The sequence below is a fragment of the Equus asinus genome, chromosome 10 (assembly GCF_041296235.1).
Source record: "Equus asinus isolate D_3611 breed Donkey chromosome 10, EquAss-T2T_v2, whole genome shotgun sequence".
NCBI lineage: Eukaryota > Metazoa > Chordata > Mammalia > Perissodactyla > Equidae > Equus > Equus asinus.
In genome coordinates, this window is record NC_091799.1 from 27,640,442 (window position 1) to 27,655,336 (window position 14,895).

The 14,895-nt window shown below is 45.9% G+C and overlaps 1 protein-coding gene across 8 annotated transcripts in view; it reads left to right on the top strand.

Annotated features, from left to right (window-relative positions):
• The window catches only part of ASTN2 (astrotactin 2), an 829,157-nt gene that overhangs the window by 105,611 nt on the left and 708,651 nt on the right, over positions 1-14,895 (top strand). For all 8 annotated transcript variants that reach the window (XM_044778942.2, XM_070518865.1, XM_014830403.3 and 5 more), the window contains exon 2: positions 13,006-13,193. In XM_044778942.2, coding sequence (XP_044634877.2) covers positions 13,006-13,193 — 188 coding nt within the window. The remainder of the gene's footprint in view (positions 1-13,005; positions 13,194-14,895) is intronic.

Here is a 14,895-nt window from a genome sequence, read left to right on the forward strand (position 1 = left end):
CTGGAGTAAAAGCAATGTGTTTGTGTGGCACAGAAGAGGTGGCAGGAAGAGCAGCGTGCACTGTCGCAGACCTTATTGAGCAAAGACTACTGTCGGGCCTGGGGCTGACACATTATCTCAACACATGCACATGTGGATTTATTATTATCCCTAAGTCATGACGATGTTGGGAGGATGAAATGAGATAATATGTGCAAACAGTGGGGAACACAGCCTTGCACACATAAAGCACTTAATAAGTGTCAGTCATTCTCTTGTTTTAGATTAATTGACTACCTTATACCAGGCACTGTTATAGGCACTAGGATACGGGGATGAATAGGACAGTCCAGTTTGTGCCTCCCTGGCACCCACACTCCAGTGATGATTATGGCGTTATTCTCCCCAGGTTAGATGAGGAAAGTGAGACCTGGAGATGTTAGGTGACTTCCGCAAGGTTACTCAACTAATAAATGGAGCGGCAGAGGTGGGAGCCCACGTGGCTGGTTTCAGGAGCCCTGCTCCTGTGCTGTGTTAGGGACCTGGGGTATGAAAAATGGGAGGGAATTTTAACCTTTCTCATTGAGCCACTTGGTTTCAGTTTTCCAGACGTCTTTCATCAGGTTGATTAGTATTAATCCTAACTATGACCTCGGCCCAGAGAACATTTTATTCAAAATACCTTCTCGTGAATTTCTCTCTTTACTTCTTCCAAGACCTAGTGAAGGAGTTAGGGGAGAGATCAGTTCCCTCATTTGAGATGAGAAGACTGAGGTCCTGAGGTACAAATGCCTCACCTCGGGGGCATCACAGAGCCAAGACCAGAGTGGAATTCGCCTTTCCTGACTGTTAACCCAGCAATATGGGAACAATGCTCCATCATCTCCCTGGGGAGAGGACTCTGGCATTTAAATGGAACAAAAAGATGTCCCAGCAGTGGTCACAGGTGTCCTCATGCCTGACCCTGTCAGAGTAGGGCATGATTTGTCATCATTCAGGCACTCACTGTCCTGGTCAGGAGGGACATTGGACAACCTGAGCCTGTTTCTTATCCTCCTCTGACATAGTCAGAAAATCTAGAGGGTCTTCCCTTCTCCCCACGCCCAGCCTGGCATCTTCTCACGTCCCTTCCCTTCCCTGCCGCAGGGCACCATCTGTGGCCCATCTAAATTGGACTGAATGGTGTGGATTGCAAGTCAAGAGGGTCCTGTAATCATTCCACTGCTGGCCTGGGGCTCCGTGTTCTGGCGCCGTGTTATAAATAAGGGTAATGGAGTGGAGGCTAAATTACATTCAAGGCCACTATAACACACAGAGCAGGCATGCAGCTTATTTAAGGAATATAGAGGTAGATTATGCTCCCGAAGCTGTGCAGTTGGAGCCAATCAATATCACTCCCTCCTTCAAATCAGGGTGATGGAGATTTTGATTAGGAGGAGGAGGGGTTGATGGGAATATGGTAGGATCCACCTTGGGGAGATTTTCAGTATCCGTTTGTTCTGTTCTACGTATGCCCATTGAGCACCCACTCTGAGCTAAATGTTAGGGAGGTAGCAGGCAGCAGGAGAGGTTAGACCTTTAATTTTAAGAAGCTCCAAGACTTGGGGAGCAGAGGGCAGGTGAGGTTTGAAATAATATAGGCATAACTAACAATATAGGGTGATACGCTGAGCAGTGAAAGGAAGTGCAGAGCAGGGGCCCCAGCCAGCCCTGGGAGAAGGGAGGCTTCACAAAGGAGGAGACGCCTGACTTGTTCTTTCAGTTAGCTATTGCTGTGTAACAAACATACCCCAGACTTAGTGGCTTAGAACAATTTTTTAGCTCATCATTCTGTGGGCTGGTGGTTTAGGCTGAGCTTTGTTGGGCAGTTCTTCTGCTGTCTTGGCTGATCTCTGCCGGGCTTTCTCACATGTCTGTGGTCAGCCGGCACTTTGGCTGGGAGCTGGATGATCCAAGATCTGGTGGTTGGCAGCAGGCTGGGTCTGGGTTGAGGCAGGCAAATGGGCCACGTTTCTCTCATCATCCAGAGGCTGGCCAGGGCTTGGCAGTTGCAAGGTTCCCAAGAGCAGCAAGAGATAGCAAGTCCACAAATACTTTTCAAGTCTCTGCTTGTATTGTTTTTGGCATTGTCCCTTTGGCTAAAGAAAGTCATATGACCAACTTGGATTCAAGGGGGGGAGAAATAGACTCACCTCTTGGTGGGGGATCTACAAGGTCACATTACACTAGTGTTGACGTGAGGAGAAGACTGCTGACTGTTTAGATAGTCTACTTACAGCTGAGGTCTGAAGATGAAGAGTTAGTCAAGCAAAAAGAGTGAGAAGAACAGCCCAGGTTAGAGAGAACTGTGTGAACAAGAGCATGGAGTTGCTCTTCCAAAGGCAGGGGAACAGGAGAGAATGACACACAGGATGCTTACTTGTCGTTGTTTGACCATATTGCATGCCATTTGATCCAAGTGGCTGCTATTTTGATAGATGCTACAGGGGACTATACAGTGGGATGACAGTGAGGGTGGGGGAGAGACAGATTCGTATTTTCTTAGGCTGAGAGACACTCCCCTGGTTCCTTGCACTTCTGAGCCTCCATGTCTCTAAGTATCTTTTCCACCCCCCGTGCCTCAGTATTCCTGCCTGTGAAACTGGAATAGAGAGTCTCACCCTCTTGGGCTTCTATTTTAATCCTGTCTCAGCCCATATTTATCAGGCACCTGCTACTGCAGAAAACACTGAGCTACCAAGAGGGAGATGGGGAGATAATAGCAATTTCTGGCCCAGAAGAATCTCAAGACCTAGCAAAGGAAATGAGAATTCTGGATGGGTGAGGTTAGTGAGCCAGGGAAGGGAGTAGAGCCTCCCAGGGGAGGCTGGAGCTCAGAGGAAGGGGAAGGCCTTTTGGGCAGGGCTCTTCAGAGGAGTCACTTCTGCTGGCTTTGGAAGGATGGGTAAAGTCTGTGAGTGCAGAAGAAGAGATAGGGCATTCCATGCAGGAGGCACAGCATGAACAAAAACTGGGAGACCAGGACACTGCTTGGGGCCAGTGGATGGTGGCTTGGTGTGCAGAAGCAATGGGTTTAGTCCAGTGTCTGGTGGGGAAGAGGGGGATCTGATGTACTCCTGGGATGTGTTCCAACTGCTGCTGCAGGGCCTGGCTGTGTCACATCTCCCACCATCTCTCTACCTTCTCTCACCCCCAGGTGACCTCCCAAACTCAGCACCACAGTGATGCTGTCCTGCTTGCATTTAACCTGGCCTGACATCAGCATCCTTTAGATGTATAAAATGCCAGATTCCAGACTCTGCCTACTTACCTTGCCAAAACCTGTGATAAATGAAGAGCTTTAACGCCTCATGCATGTCTCCATAACATCTTGTGCATCCTCTTTCGTGACCAGTACCACATGATTGCAGCCTTCATTGATGCATTTATACAACAAATATTTATTGAGCACCTACTGCATGCTAAGCATTGAGGATAGCACTTACCTAGACAGATGCAATCTTCTCCTGTGAATGAATGAATGATGAAATGGATGATTGAATGAAGAAACTGAAGGAAGGGGAAATGCTGCTGGCGCTGCTTAGTGGGAACTGAGGAAAATCCAGATGAGAATGGAAGGTGTGTGAGGGCAGCAATCAAATTTATCATACTCCAGTCTATCCACAAGACCTAACACTGTGCCTGACGCATTTTAGACAGTCAACGAATATTTATGGGAGGTATCTTGTTGAACGTTGGTGATAATGATTGCATTTGCTCTCAGGACTAACTGCGGGACTTCACAGATTTCTGAGCGCGTTGCTAGGTATGGCCTTATTTTCTCTCAATTCTACATTAGATGTGATATAAGTAGGACAGATCATGACCCCTCCATCAGCCCCACTCCCCCTTACAAATAAATAAAGAGAATCATAGAGGCTTTGTGATTTGTCCCGAAGTAAACCAACCAGTTAGTGCAGAGGTATCACACAAACCTATCTCCTGACTCCAAATTCATTGTTCTTTTCACTAACCCAGGCTATGTGATTATTGATTAAGTCAGAAAGACTGGTATATATCCATCCATCTATCCATCTATCCATCCATGCACCCATCCATCTACCCATCCATCTGCCCATCCATCTATCCATCCATCCGCCCATCCATCCTGTCCACCCATCTATCCACCTATCTATCCACCCATCCATCCACCATCCGTCTACTCATCCATCCATCCATCCATCCTGTTGTTTTAATTTATGACATTTGGAGAGCTTCAGTACCCTATGAACTAGGGCTTGGTCTGATTGCCCTGATGGGACCTGACATTTATTATTCTGCTAGGAGATAGTTCATAAGTAAGAAGTGATAGCCTACTTTTTACTTTCCTCTTTCCCTACTTGCTATACCTGTCTTTCTATTTCCTCTGTAATGATGAGCCTTTGTATTTGCCACTGGCATCCTCCCACTGCAATCCTTTGCACATTTCCAATCCTCCTGCCTTCTTGCCTAATGCCACTCCTCCATCTGAAACACCCTCTGCCACCTGGCCACTTGTTGAAATCTTGCCCATCCTTTAAGACTCCTCCATGAAGACTTTCTAGATTCAGCAGAAGTCATCTCTTCTTCTCTAAGCTTCCCATTTTGATTTATAGCTATTTATAACATGCTTTTTCTCCATTCCTTGGACTGAGCTCCCCAAGAGAGTCCCTCAATGCCAGATTTCAGAAAAGGTTGGTCGACTAAATGAATCTTCAAAATGAGTATGTATTTGCATCTGCTACCGAGGTAATATATATTCAATATAGGACATGTAGAAAAAAGTGATTCAGAACATGATTAAAGTCACCTCTGATCCCACCATTTAAAGAGTACCATTCTTGATATTCCAGTGTATTTCTTTCCATATACTTATATTTAGACAGAATCATAAGATTGTCTATTTTCTATATAAACTCTCTCTCCCCCTCCATGAGAATGTCTGCTTCTTTAAATTTAAAGTTCTGTCTTTCGCTTCATTTGCATTTGTCAGAGTGCCTAAACTTGAGCCAGATGTTAAATAAATTTCTATAGAGTTGTTATATGAGGATCAAGCCATCATTGACGTCCTGAGTTGCTATCTCTTCCTCTCTGTCCTCTGGGGATGGCCACTAAATTCAGATATCTGGATAGCTCAGTTCAATTCACCAAACATTATGGAGCCTTCTGCTCTGTATTTGGTCGCTGTGTCAGGCACTGGACTTCACGAATGGCTCTGATGTATTCCTTCACTAGAGTTGAATGAGAGAGGTCAGCTGTATAAACGGGTCATTTTAACATAGATAAATACCAAAGACCCAGACAGTGGTAAAACAGGATGCTATAACAGTGTGTACGAAGTAGTGTGTAATAAATGTAACTGTGGAATGCTTATTGAGGATCAAGATTAATGCTAAAAGCTAATTTATTTGTATTATCTCATCTAATCCTGACAACAACCCTGTGAGGCAGGTGCTATTATTATTATTTTTTTTGATAGATGGAGAAACTGAGGCACAAAGAAGCTAAAAGGCTTGTCCAAAGAAACACAGCTTGAACACAGGGGAGCCGGGATTCAGATTCATGCAGTTGGTCTTGAGTCATGATCTTCTGCAGCATGCAATATTTCCTGTTTGTGGAAGCATAAAGGAGCACCTTGCTCATCTGGGGGTCAGGGAAGTCTTCCAGAATAGGGGATGGAGTTGAGTGGGGAAGGCTATTCCAGAATCTGCAAAAGCATCTTCAAAGACATTGAATTAGGAAACAGCGTAGTATATGTTGGGGGTTACACAAATGTTTGATCAGATTTAATATATAAGTGTAAGGAAAAGAATGAAAAGAGGTAAGTCAGGGGAGAAATGCAGGTGCCAGGCTCATGAAACTAGGTTTATTCTGAGGGAAATGAGGAGCCATTGAAAGGTTTTGAGCAAAGGAGTGGCATGGTCATATTTACAAGTTAGAAATTTGATCCTGGTAGCCATTTGAAGGGTGGTTGTAATGCGGGGTCGGTAAGCAGAGGAGTTGAAAGAAAGATTTCTTGGACTCTCAAGGTCTGGCAGTAGTGCTCTTTTATTTAGAGAATAGTATGGAATAGCATGGGGACAGGACCCATGGGCAGTCAGAGCTGCTGCAAACATAGGTTGAGGGTAGGGCTAAATTTAAGGCATTTGTATGTGAGTTATCTCTTTGCAAGACAAAGGAAAGAATATGTAAAAAACCTTGTTAAAATGGTATCAGTGCAGGTGGGATCTGGTTATTGAGTGGTCCTATAATTTTTAGATAAGAATCAAACCGGATTAGGTAAATAGCTGAATCCACCACCTTAAATATTATTTTTAGCTAAAGACAAAGGAGGATGTTGGGGGTGGAGGGGGAGTCGATCATGGGAGATTACCACACAAGTATGGTAAACAAGATGCAGATTTAAGTCCTTGCCTTTGGCATTGATTAAGAGTTTCTAGAGATAAGGTCATCCCCCCTTCTTCCTGGTACAGAGAGGGAGACACCTTTACAGATGGAGATTTCCTTTACAATGTAAATGTCTCTTAACAAAGGATAAGTAAATTCTACTCCTCAGAGCCTCCTTCCCAGTCTTCTGTTTTTAAAAGTAACCAGCCTAAAATAATCCTTGTCAGTTGGAAGGAAGGAAACCTGGAGGTAGGGATACCAGTTGGGGCCTCTGGATAGTCTTCATATGATCCTTGAGATCCACTCTCCATCCTTCTCCTCCCTGGTATGTGCCTTGAATGGCTGACCCCTATGATTTCCTTCACCCTTGGGTGTTTGGTTGGGGTTGGCCCATGCAAGTGTCTTGCAAGAGATTGGCAGGTAGGAGAGTGAAGTTGGAACATTTATTACGCCACCACCTCCATGGTGGCCATGTCTTGTCAGTAGCTGGGTCATTCTGCTGAAGGCCACAGCTCCTGTCTGGCAGCCCTTTCTCACAATTGTGGCTTTCTTGGGGTTTTAGAACCCTCCCTGCCCTTACCCCTTTAGGCCTGTGGTGGTAGCAGTTCCTACTGTTGCCAACCTTGAGGTACTTCATCATTGGTTTGCCTTAGCTCTGCCTGTGATGATTAATTTTGTATGTCAACTTGACTGGGCTAATGGGTGTCCAGAGAACTGGTAAAACATTTTTCCGAATGTGTCTGTAAAGGTGTTTCTAGAAGAGATTAGCATTTTAATTGATAGACGAAGTAAAGGAGAAAGGCCTTCATCAACGTAGGTGCGCATCATCCAATCCATTGAGGGCCTGAATAGAACCAAAAAGTATAGGAGGGACAAGTTTGCTCGCTGCTTGAGCCAGGACATCCATATTCTCCTGCCTTAAGGCATCAGCACTCCTGGTTCTTGGGCCTTTGGACTCAGACTAGGACTTACACCATCAGGTCCTCTGGTTCTCAGCCTTCAGGTTTGGACTGGAACTACACCACCAGCTTTCCTGGCCCTCCAGCTTGAAGATGGCAGATTGTGGGACTTCTTAGCCTCCATAATCAAGTGAGCCAATCTGTCATAAAAAAATCTTTCTGTATATCTATCTATGTCCTATTGGTCCTGTTTCTCAGGAGGACCCTGGCTAATATACTTCCAAAGCCTTTGCAAATGATCCCATCATTAAACACATCTCAGTGACCTTAATGAGTATGTCTTCTCTTTTCTGATGAGTGCTTGATGGCCGCAGAGCCATTTGAAGAAATCCACAAGGAGATGAAGGTTTGCATTAAGACAACCATGGTAGAGATGAAAATGACGGCGTGTGTTTGAGATATGTTTCCCAAGCCCACTCAACAGGACTTGCTGCATAGAGGTGACCGCCCATGAATATCGGAACAGCTAATGGCAAGAATGATTGAAGTCAACGTTACCACCTTTCCTAGCCCTTTCTGCCTAGGCAGGGAGTTCATCTCACATAATGTCTGCTTTCCCCTCGGCGGCAAGGCAAAGACCATTTTCAAACTCATCAGAAGTGCTCTCTGGCCTTCTGTGAATAATGTGCTGGAGGGTCAGCTGTGCTGTGGAATCAGAAGGCGGGTTAGTTAGCCACTTGGGAGATGTTACCAAGATGGCTGGTGATCAGAAGAACTGCTTATTTTCATAATGACCTTCAGGAATTAAATAAAAATACAATGAGTGCCATAGATTAGGAAGAACAAGCCAATTAAAAGCACAACACGCCTTCAGGATTTTTTATTTCATTTCCAGGAGGCTGGAAGGCATCTGTGGCTGCTGAGGCGGGATGGCGGGCTACCCAGAATCACTGATGAAGGCTGATCTCTTGTCTTTAGTCGGGTGATTGAGGGGATTAGAGCCTATTGAATATTTCACGAGTTGCAGCCCGGGGTTGGGGATGAGAACAGTGAAAGGTGAAAAGGCAACCCCTGTGTTTTCTTTATGATTCCGAATAAAACCAAGCTCTTCTGGTTGGGAAGGAGGCGGGCGCTGGAGTCAGCCTACCGCCGGAAGGCATGGTGCACCAATTCTCCACTTTAATATCTGCTGTTTCATTTTATATTCATCATGTCAGCATAATCTGCCTTTATGGGAATCATCTTGGTTCCCGACCAAATGCGTTTAGTCCCCCTTTTGCTTTAAGTTTGATTGTAATATGACTTGAAGACTTCAATGAAATGTTTATATGGAAGGACTAGGGGAAGAGGAGAGGGAAAATGCAATAGGAAAATCAGTCAGCGGGGGAATTGCAGGAGCTGGCCTTGGTTATGCTAGTATTTCTTTGACCTATTTTTAATGGACACAGGACCGGCTCTCTGATCAAGTGTACTCCGCTGATTCCCTACTGCATGCCAAATAGAATAGACTCTATCAGCATGCATTCAAAGCCCTTAACTGTGTTTCTGAGCTGCATTTCCAACCTGATGTTCCCACACACTTATTTGCATATGCACGCAGCTTCTGTGCCCTAAGATACCCAGCCACTCAGCCATCTCTGTTGTCTCCTTCTCTCTGAGGGCCAGCTAAATGCCCATCCTCTGCAATGCTCATGCTACCACGTTTTTGGAATGGTTCTTGATCTCCAAGGTAGGAGAGTCCTGTCCCACCTTTGAGATCCCAATAGAGCTTTACTTTACCCTTTCTTAATTCTCTAATGAGACTTAACACTATTGCCATCATTTTGTCATGGACATGAGTAACTACGTGTGTGTGTGTACGTACGTATTTGTAATCAGCAGTTCAGTCATTATTTATTGAACACTTACTATTTGCCAAGCAATTTTCAAAGTACTTGAGATATGGCAGGAAATAAGACATGTGAGGTCCTTGCTCTCCTAGAGAGACAGACATTAAACACTCAAGAAAATGCATAAAGTAGGGCCGGCCTGGTGGCTCAGCGGTTAAGCGCGCACGTTCCGCTTCTGGTGGCCTGGGGTTCGCCAGTTCCGATCCCGGGTTCAGACATGGCACCACTTGGCAAGCCATGCTGTGGTAGGCGTCCCACATATAAAGTAGAGGAAGATGGGCATGGATGTTAGCTCAGGGCCAGCCTTCCTCAGCAAAAAGAGGAGGATTGACAGCAGTTAGCTCAGGGCTAATCTTCCTCAAAAAAAAAAAAAAAAGAAAATACATAAAGTAAATTTCTAGTAGTGATAAGTACACAAGAAGGTTTTTGTAAAGGGGATATCGTAGAGAGTGGACGTATGTGGAGAGGAGTACTTTAGCTAAGGCTGGCAGGGTCTCTCTAAGAAGGTGTCATTTGGACTGAGAGACAAACTGACAAGAAGGCAGCTTGCAAGCTCTCGAGGAAAGTTCCAGACAGACTGGACAGAAAGTACTTATGCCCTAAGGCAAGAGGAAACCTGGACTGTTTGAGGAACAGCTGTAGAGCTGGAGCATACCATGAGGGGATGATGGAAGGAGGGGGGACAGGAAAATGCACAGTCTCTTGGGCCACATTAAATGGAGAGTGTACACATGTGTGGGGAGTGACATGGGAGGGAGAGAGGATGGAATTTCTGCTACTGAAGGACTGTGAGCTTCCTGAAGGAAGGTTGTGTCTCATTTCACTCCATATTCTGAGCTCCTAACCTGCCTGCAATGGAATAAATAGGTCCTCAATAAATTGTGTTGAATGAATAAACAAACAAACACATGAATAAATGAGTGAATGAGCAGAGTCTTCTGCTTCTGCTGAAGCAGTTTTCTTTTCAAGGTGTCCTGCCCCTCCTTGCTACCCCAACCACACTTTATTTTCTTTGTAATAGCGTAAGTCCAGGGCTGTACTCTGTGATTCAGTATTTACTGTGTTTCACACTCTGTTATTATCATTTAACGTTGACTGTCTGCTGACTATGCAGTCAGCGTCGTAGCAAACAAAGAGCTCAATCTGGTCTTTGTTCGTGGACTAATTTAGTCAAGGAGAAGGAGACGTTGTGAGAGCAACTGGCGTAGTAGAAATTGCATGGACTGGAAATCCACTGGGCCCAGCTGGGGACAAATTCACCAGTGACCTTAAGCAAGTGACTAACCCTTTGTGAACCTCTGTTTTCTAATCTGAACGTGGGGAGGACAAGCCTCTTGAATGATGGGATGTCAGGCACAGGCTTGGGAGACCTCCAGGAGTAAGGAGCGCAGATTTCAGCAAGCATTCCTACGCTTACTCTGCCTCATCTATACCAGGCTGTGTCAACCAGAGGTGGCCTGCCTTGGGGCTTTCTGCTGGTGCCATTGCACCATTGGACTCTCAGCACCATGAGTGCCTGCCCAGCCAGCAGCACATGGATCCGCCTTCTTGAGCTGCTCCGTGAGAGACAACTGTTTCCAGAGACAGCTCTCAGCCCTGGGGTCCCTGGTCATCTGGTTTTGGCTTTGATGCACTGGGAGGAAAGTGAGTGAGCTACTGAGCAAGTGCCATTTACCATAATGTCTTCTCCTTGCCTCGGCCCAGAAGGCTGACTGCCAAAGAAGCTGATGCCAAGGCCTTGGGTGCTGAGGCTGGGAGGTAGGGTGGTGGGGGAGAGAAGGTGCTGGGGAGAGTCCTGCTCCACAAATTGGGTGCCTAGCCAGTCTCCTCCCCTGGGGCCCCCCAGCGAGCTGGGGCTCCCACGTTTGAGGAGCCAATGAACTGTTGTGATTATCTCCAGCCTTGCTCAATTCTTGGTGCAGCAAGGGAAACCCAAGAGGGTTTTCACTTGGACTCATAACTTAGTGTGTTTTGGTCACTTTGTCTTTTACTTGGGGCTGTTCAGGGTTTAGAGCACAGGAGTGACTTGAGCTGATTGATGCTGTGACAGGATTCCTCTGGCTTCTGATTGAGAATAGACAGAAGAGGCAAGAGTGGAAGAAGGGGCAGGGTAAGAAGCCCTTGCAGTAAGCCAGGCAAGAAAGGATGGTGCCTAGGCCCAGGTGGTTCCAGTGGAGGAGATGAGAAGGGTTGAATTTTGGATGGCTTTTGAAGGATTTCCTGATGGAGTGGAAGACGAGTGGGAGAGAAAACAAGTCGTCAAGGATGTCTCAAGATCTTTTTCAGAGCAGCCGAAGGTGAATTAGATCCTGTCCCTATTAATAATAATAATGGTAATAAATATTAATAGCTAGATTTTTATAGCACTTATTAAGTACCAGATGTTCTTTCCCTAAGGACTTCTGATTGTAAACCTCAAGGAGTTAGAGTCTATTGGGAATGGATGATGCAAGAATAATTCTGTAGAATTTGGTGAGCAAACATCATCTCCTCATCTCTTCAAAGCGACTCTTTTTCATTCTTTGTCACCAGGTGTGATGCGGGCTGCACTGGGCATGGGGAGAGTTGATTGGGTAACAAGGTCTAACTCCACTTCCCTCATCAGTCCTCAAGAGCGTGTGTGTGTGCCCGTAGGTGAGGTCTTTGGGGACTGTAGGAATACTGCCTCTTTGTCAGCTCTGTATCTTGGGAAGGGAGTCCCAAGTCCCAAGCCCCAGGCACTATGAAAGCTACTTGTCTACTGATGGATTGCCTCTGTCACCTGTAGTAGCTCTCAGATGAGTGAAGACCTGATAATTCTCCAGGAACCCCTCCCTCCCACATTTTCTTTCCTTCACAAGACACACTGCTAGGCCTTGTTCTTCTAGGACATTTCCAGGGACACATCCCTTTGGCACCATGAAAAGATTCTGTGATCCAAGTGCAAGGACACTTTTGTTACCTTATGCTATCCCCCTTCTTATTTAACAAGAGGCTATGTTGGTATTCTTATATAGAATGGAAGTACTATTAAAATTATAAATATGTTTTAAAAAAGTATTTACAGAGTGAAAAACAGCATAGAGGCAAGAGTTAGGAACTTCAAGTCAGCTGATTTTACAATTTACTAGAAAGTTCTAAATTCCCATTGGTTATATGGGGGCACTGGGGTGGGACAGTGGCTTTTCAAGTATTTTTAAGCCATGGAAACTTTTGTGTCAACACTTCCTTACTTACACTACAAACTATGTACACTATAGTATATACACTACAAAGAAATGGAGCTGCCCTGATCGAAGCAAGAGAAATGGCTCAGAACAACTCACTTCCCAAACTCCTTTCCCATAAGGGATGACCCTGGGGCACCTCACTGGGCTGATGTTCTCTTGGGCCCTTCCAGCTCTGAGGTTCTGTGGTTCTGTCATGACCTCTTCCAGCTCAGCTTGTAAAGAATTCACACTCTGAACTCCCACTCTTCTCATAGATGTGCTTCCTTCAAGTTCTAGTTCCATGGCCTCACAAGAATGTAGGCACTCTCACCGCTTGCTTAGTTTGCTACTACTGTTGGAGTAGAATGAATTATCATGCATGGTGCTATAAAAAAAGGGCACCAGGCAGACCTGGGTTCAAATCCTGCCACTGACGCTCTGTTGCTTGGGGAGAATCTTGCCTGCAGTTGACCCATTTATAAATGAAAGTGATGATTTCTGGCTCATAGGATGGAGGTGGGGAAAGGTATCCTGGTACACAGTAGATGCCCTTTGAGCTTCTGAATATGTTTGGCTCCTTTCCTCCCTGGAGCACCGAGGCCAGGCATTATTAGCTCACCGGGCGCCTTGGGTCCTGTCTTGCAGAGATGTCGGGCACCGCGGCGGACATCTCCCTGGTGCACTGGAGACAGCAGTGGCTGGAGAATGGCACCTTGTACTTCCACGTCTCCATGAGCAGCTCCGGGCAGCTGGCCCGGGCCACCGCCCCCACGCTCCAGGAGCCCTCTGAGATTGTAGAGGAGCAGATGCACATTCTCCACATTTCCGTGATGGTGAGTGAGTGGGAATGAGTTGGGGGGACCTGAGGGGGCAGGGGAGGACGAGGTGGAGAGAGGATAGAGGGAGGCAGGGGCTTGCCAGCAGATGGAGGGAAAGAGCTGGCACATTGTGAGAGGTTAGAATGATAAACGGAAGGTCAGATGGATTCCGTGGTGTCACTTGGACTGATGCATGCCCATCCATCATCTGTCAGCTGTGACAAACTAATTGTGCTTCAGAGAAGAAAATCAAGGGTCTCCAACTCCTTGGCCTTTTAGCCGACATCTCTGGGAATAGCTGTTTAACATGTCACGTGTTTGGCTTGCTTTGCCGAGGGCTGAGGTTCAGTGCTCCAAAATACAACTGGCCTTTCCAAGAATGACTGAACAAACAAAATTGGAGCAAAATTGGCATGGGGCTGCCCTTTCCCAAGCACCCTTAATGTGCCAGGTGCTCTAACCCTCACACCACCCCCTTCAGTGTAGACAGTATATGATGGCCCATGGAGCTGGATTGGGCATAGCCAGTGCGGTTGCACATGGAAGCCCCTCCACTGCCCTCACGTTATAGTTATGAATAGTGAGTCAGAGGGGCAAAGAAGCTTGCTCCAGTTCTCATAGCTAGTAAAAGATGGAACTGCTCTTGGGTATTCGAACCCAAGCATATCTGGCTACAAAGCTTGAACTAGGTCCCCACACTCTGTTTCTCTCAATGCAAGAATTTGCTGAGTTTCTACTATGTGTCAAGCACTGTGCTGGGCACATTTATGGACATTATCTCATTGTATTCTTGCCAAGAATGTGTGAAGTCTGGCATGTCACCTCCATATTATGGGTACAGAGAGGTGAAGTGGCCGGCCACCTCTCTTGGCCCCATGATCTAGAACTTTCTGAGTCTGCTGCCTCCTCAGGGAAGGCTATTAGAGCTGAAATCACTTAAATGGTAGTCTAAATGTATGCAGGCTATATTAATGGTTTCTTTAAAAAGCTGTAATTAATGGCTTTGTGCAGTAGACAGAAAAAAACAAATTCAGCCTGCAGAATGTATGGGGTCTAATTGGCTCAAGAAGAGCTCAGATAATAGCTACAATTGACATACCCTAGTACTTTTTACTCCTCAAGTCACCCTTACATTATTTTCTCCTTTAGCACAGCTCTGCCAGATGCTTGAGGAAATGTTATTCTCAACCTGTTTGTGAGGAGGGTATGGCTCAGAGAGATGAAGTGATTGGCATGACACTATTCAACGAAGCAGGGCTACCACCCACCCTGTCATTTCTTCCTTCCATTCAACAGTCAACAGTATTTATTGAAAGTCTACAGTGGAGCCCATCTTTGCTTTCGATCTCTGTTCTCCTGGTTCCTCTTCAAAGAACACTGTGCCTTAGACACTCTGATTAGGGCTGAGTACGAGCTTGGAAGTTTTCTCTTTTTGGAAAAACACACACATACCCCAGCCAGACAGCAACGTTAATTTTGGACCTAACTGCATGCTCATCACGTGGAGGAACAAATCAAGGCCTTTGTGTTATTCATGGAATGAGTGTGATAGACTTTTCCCATGTATATATTTAGTGAAAGATGCAGCCACACGCCAAGCCAAGCGGGTGCCTGCATGCTAACTTTGGGGTGCAGGTTTGTAAGTGCCATCTCAGGGTACTTGCTGAATTCCTCAGGCGGAGGGGCCTGGGTACCATCTCATGTTAAGAAGGGTTGA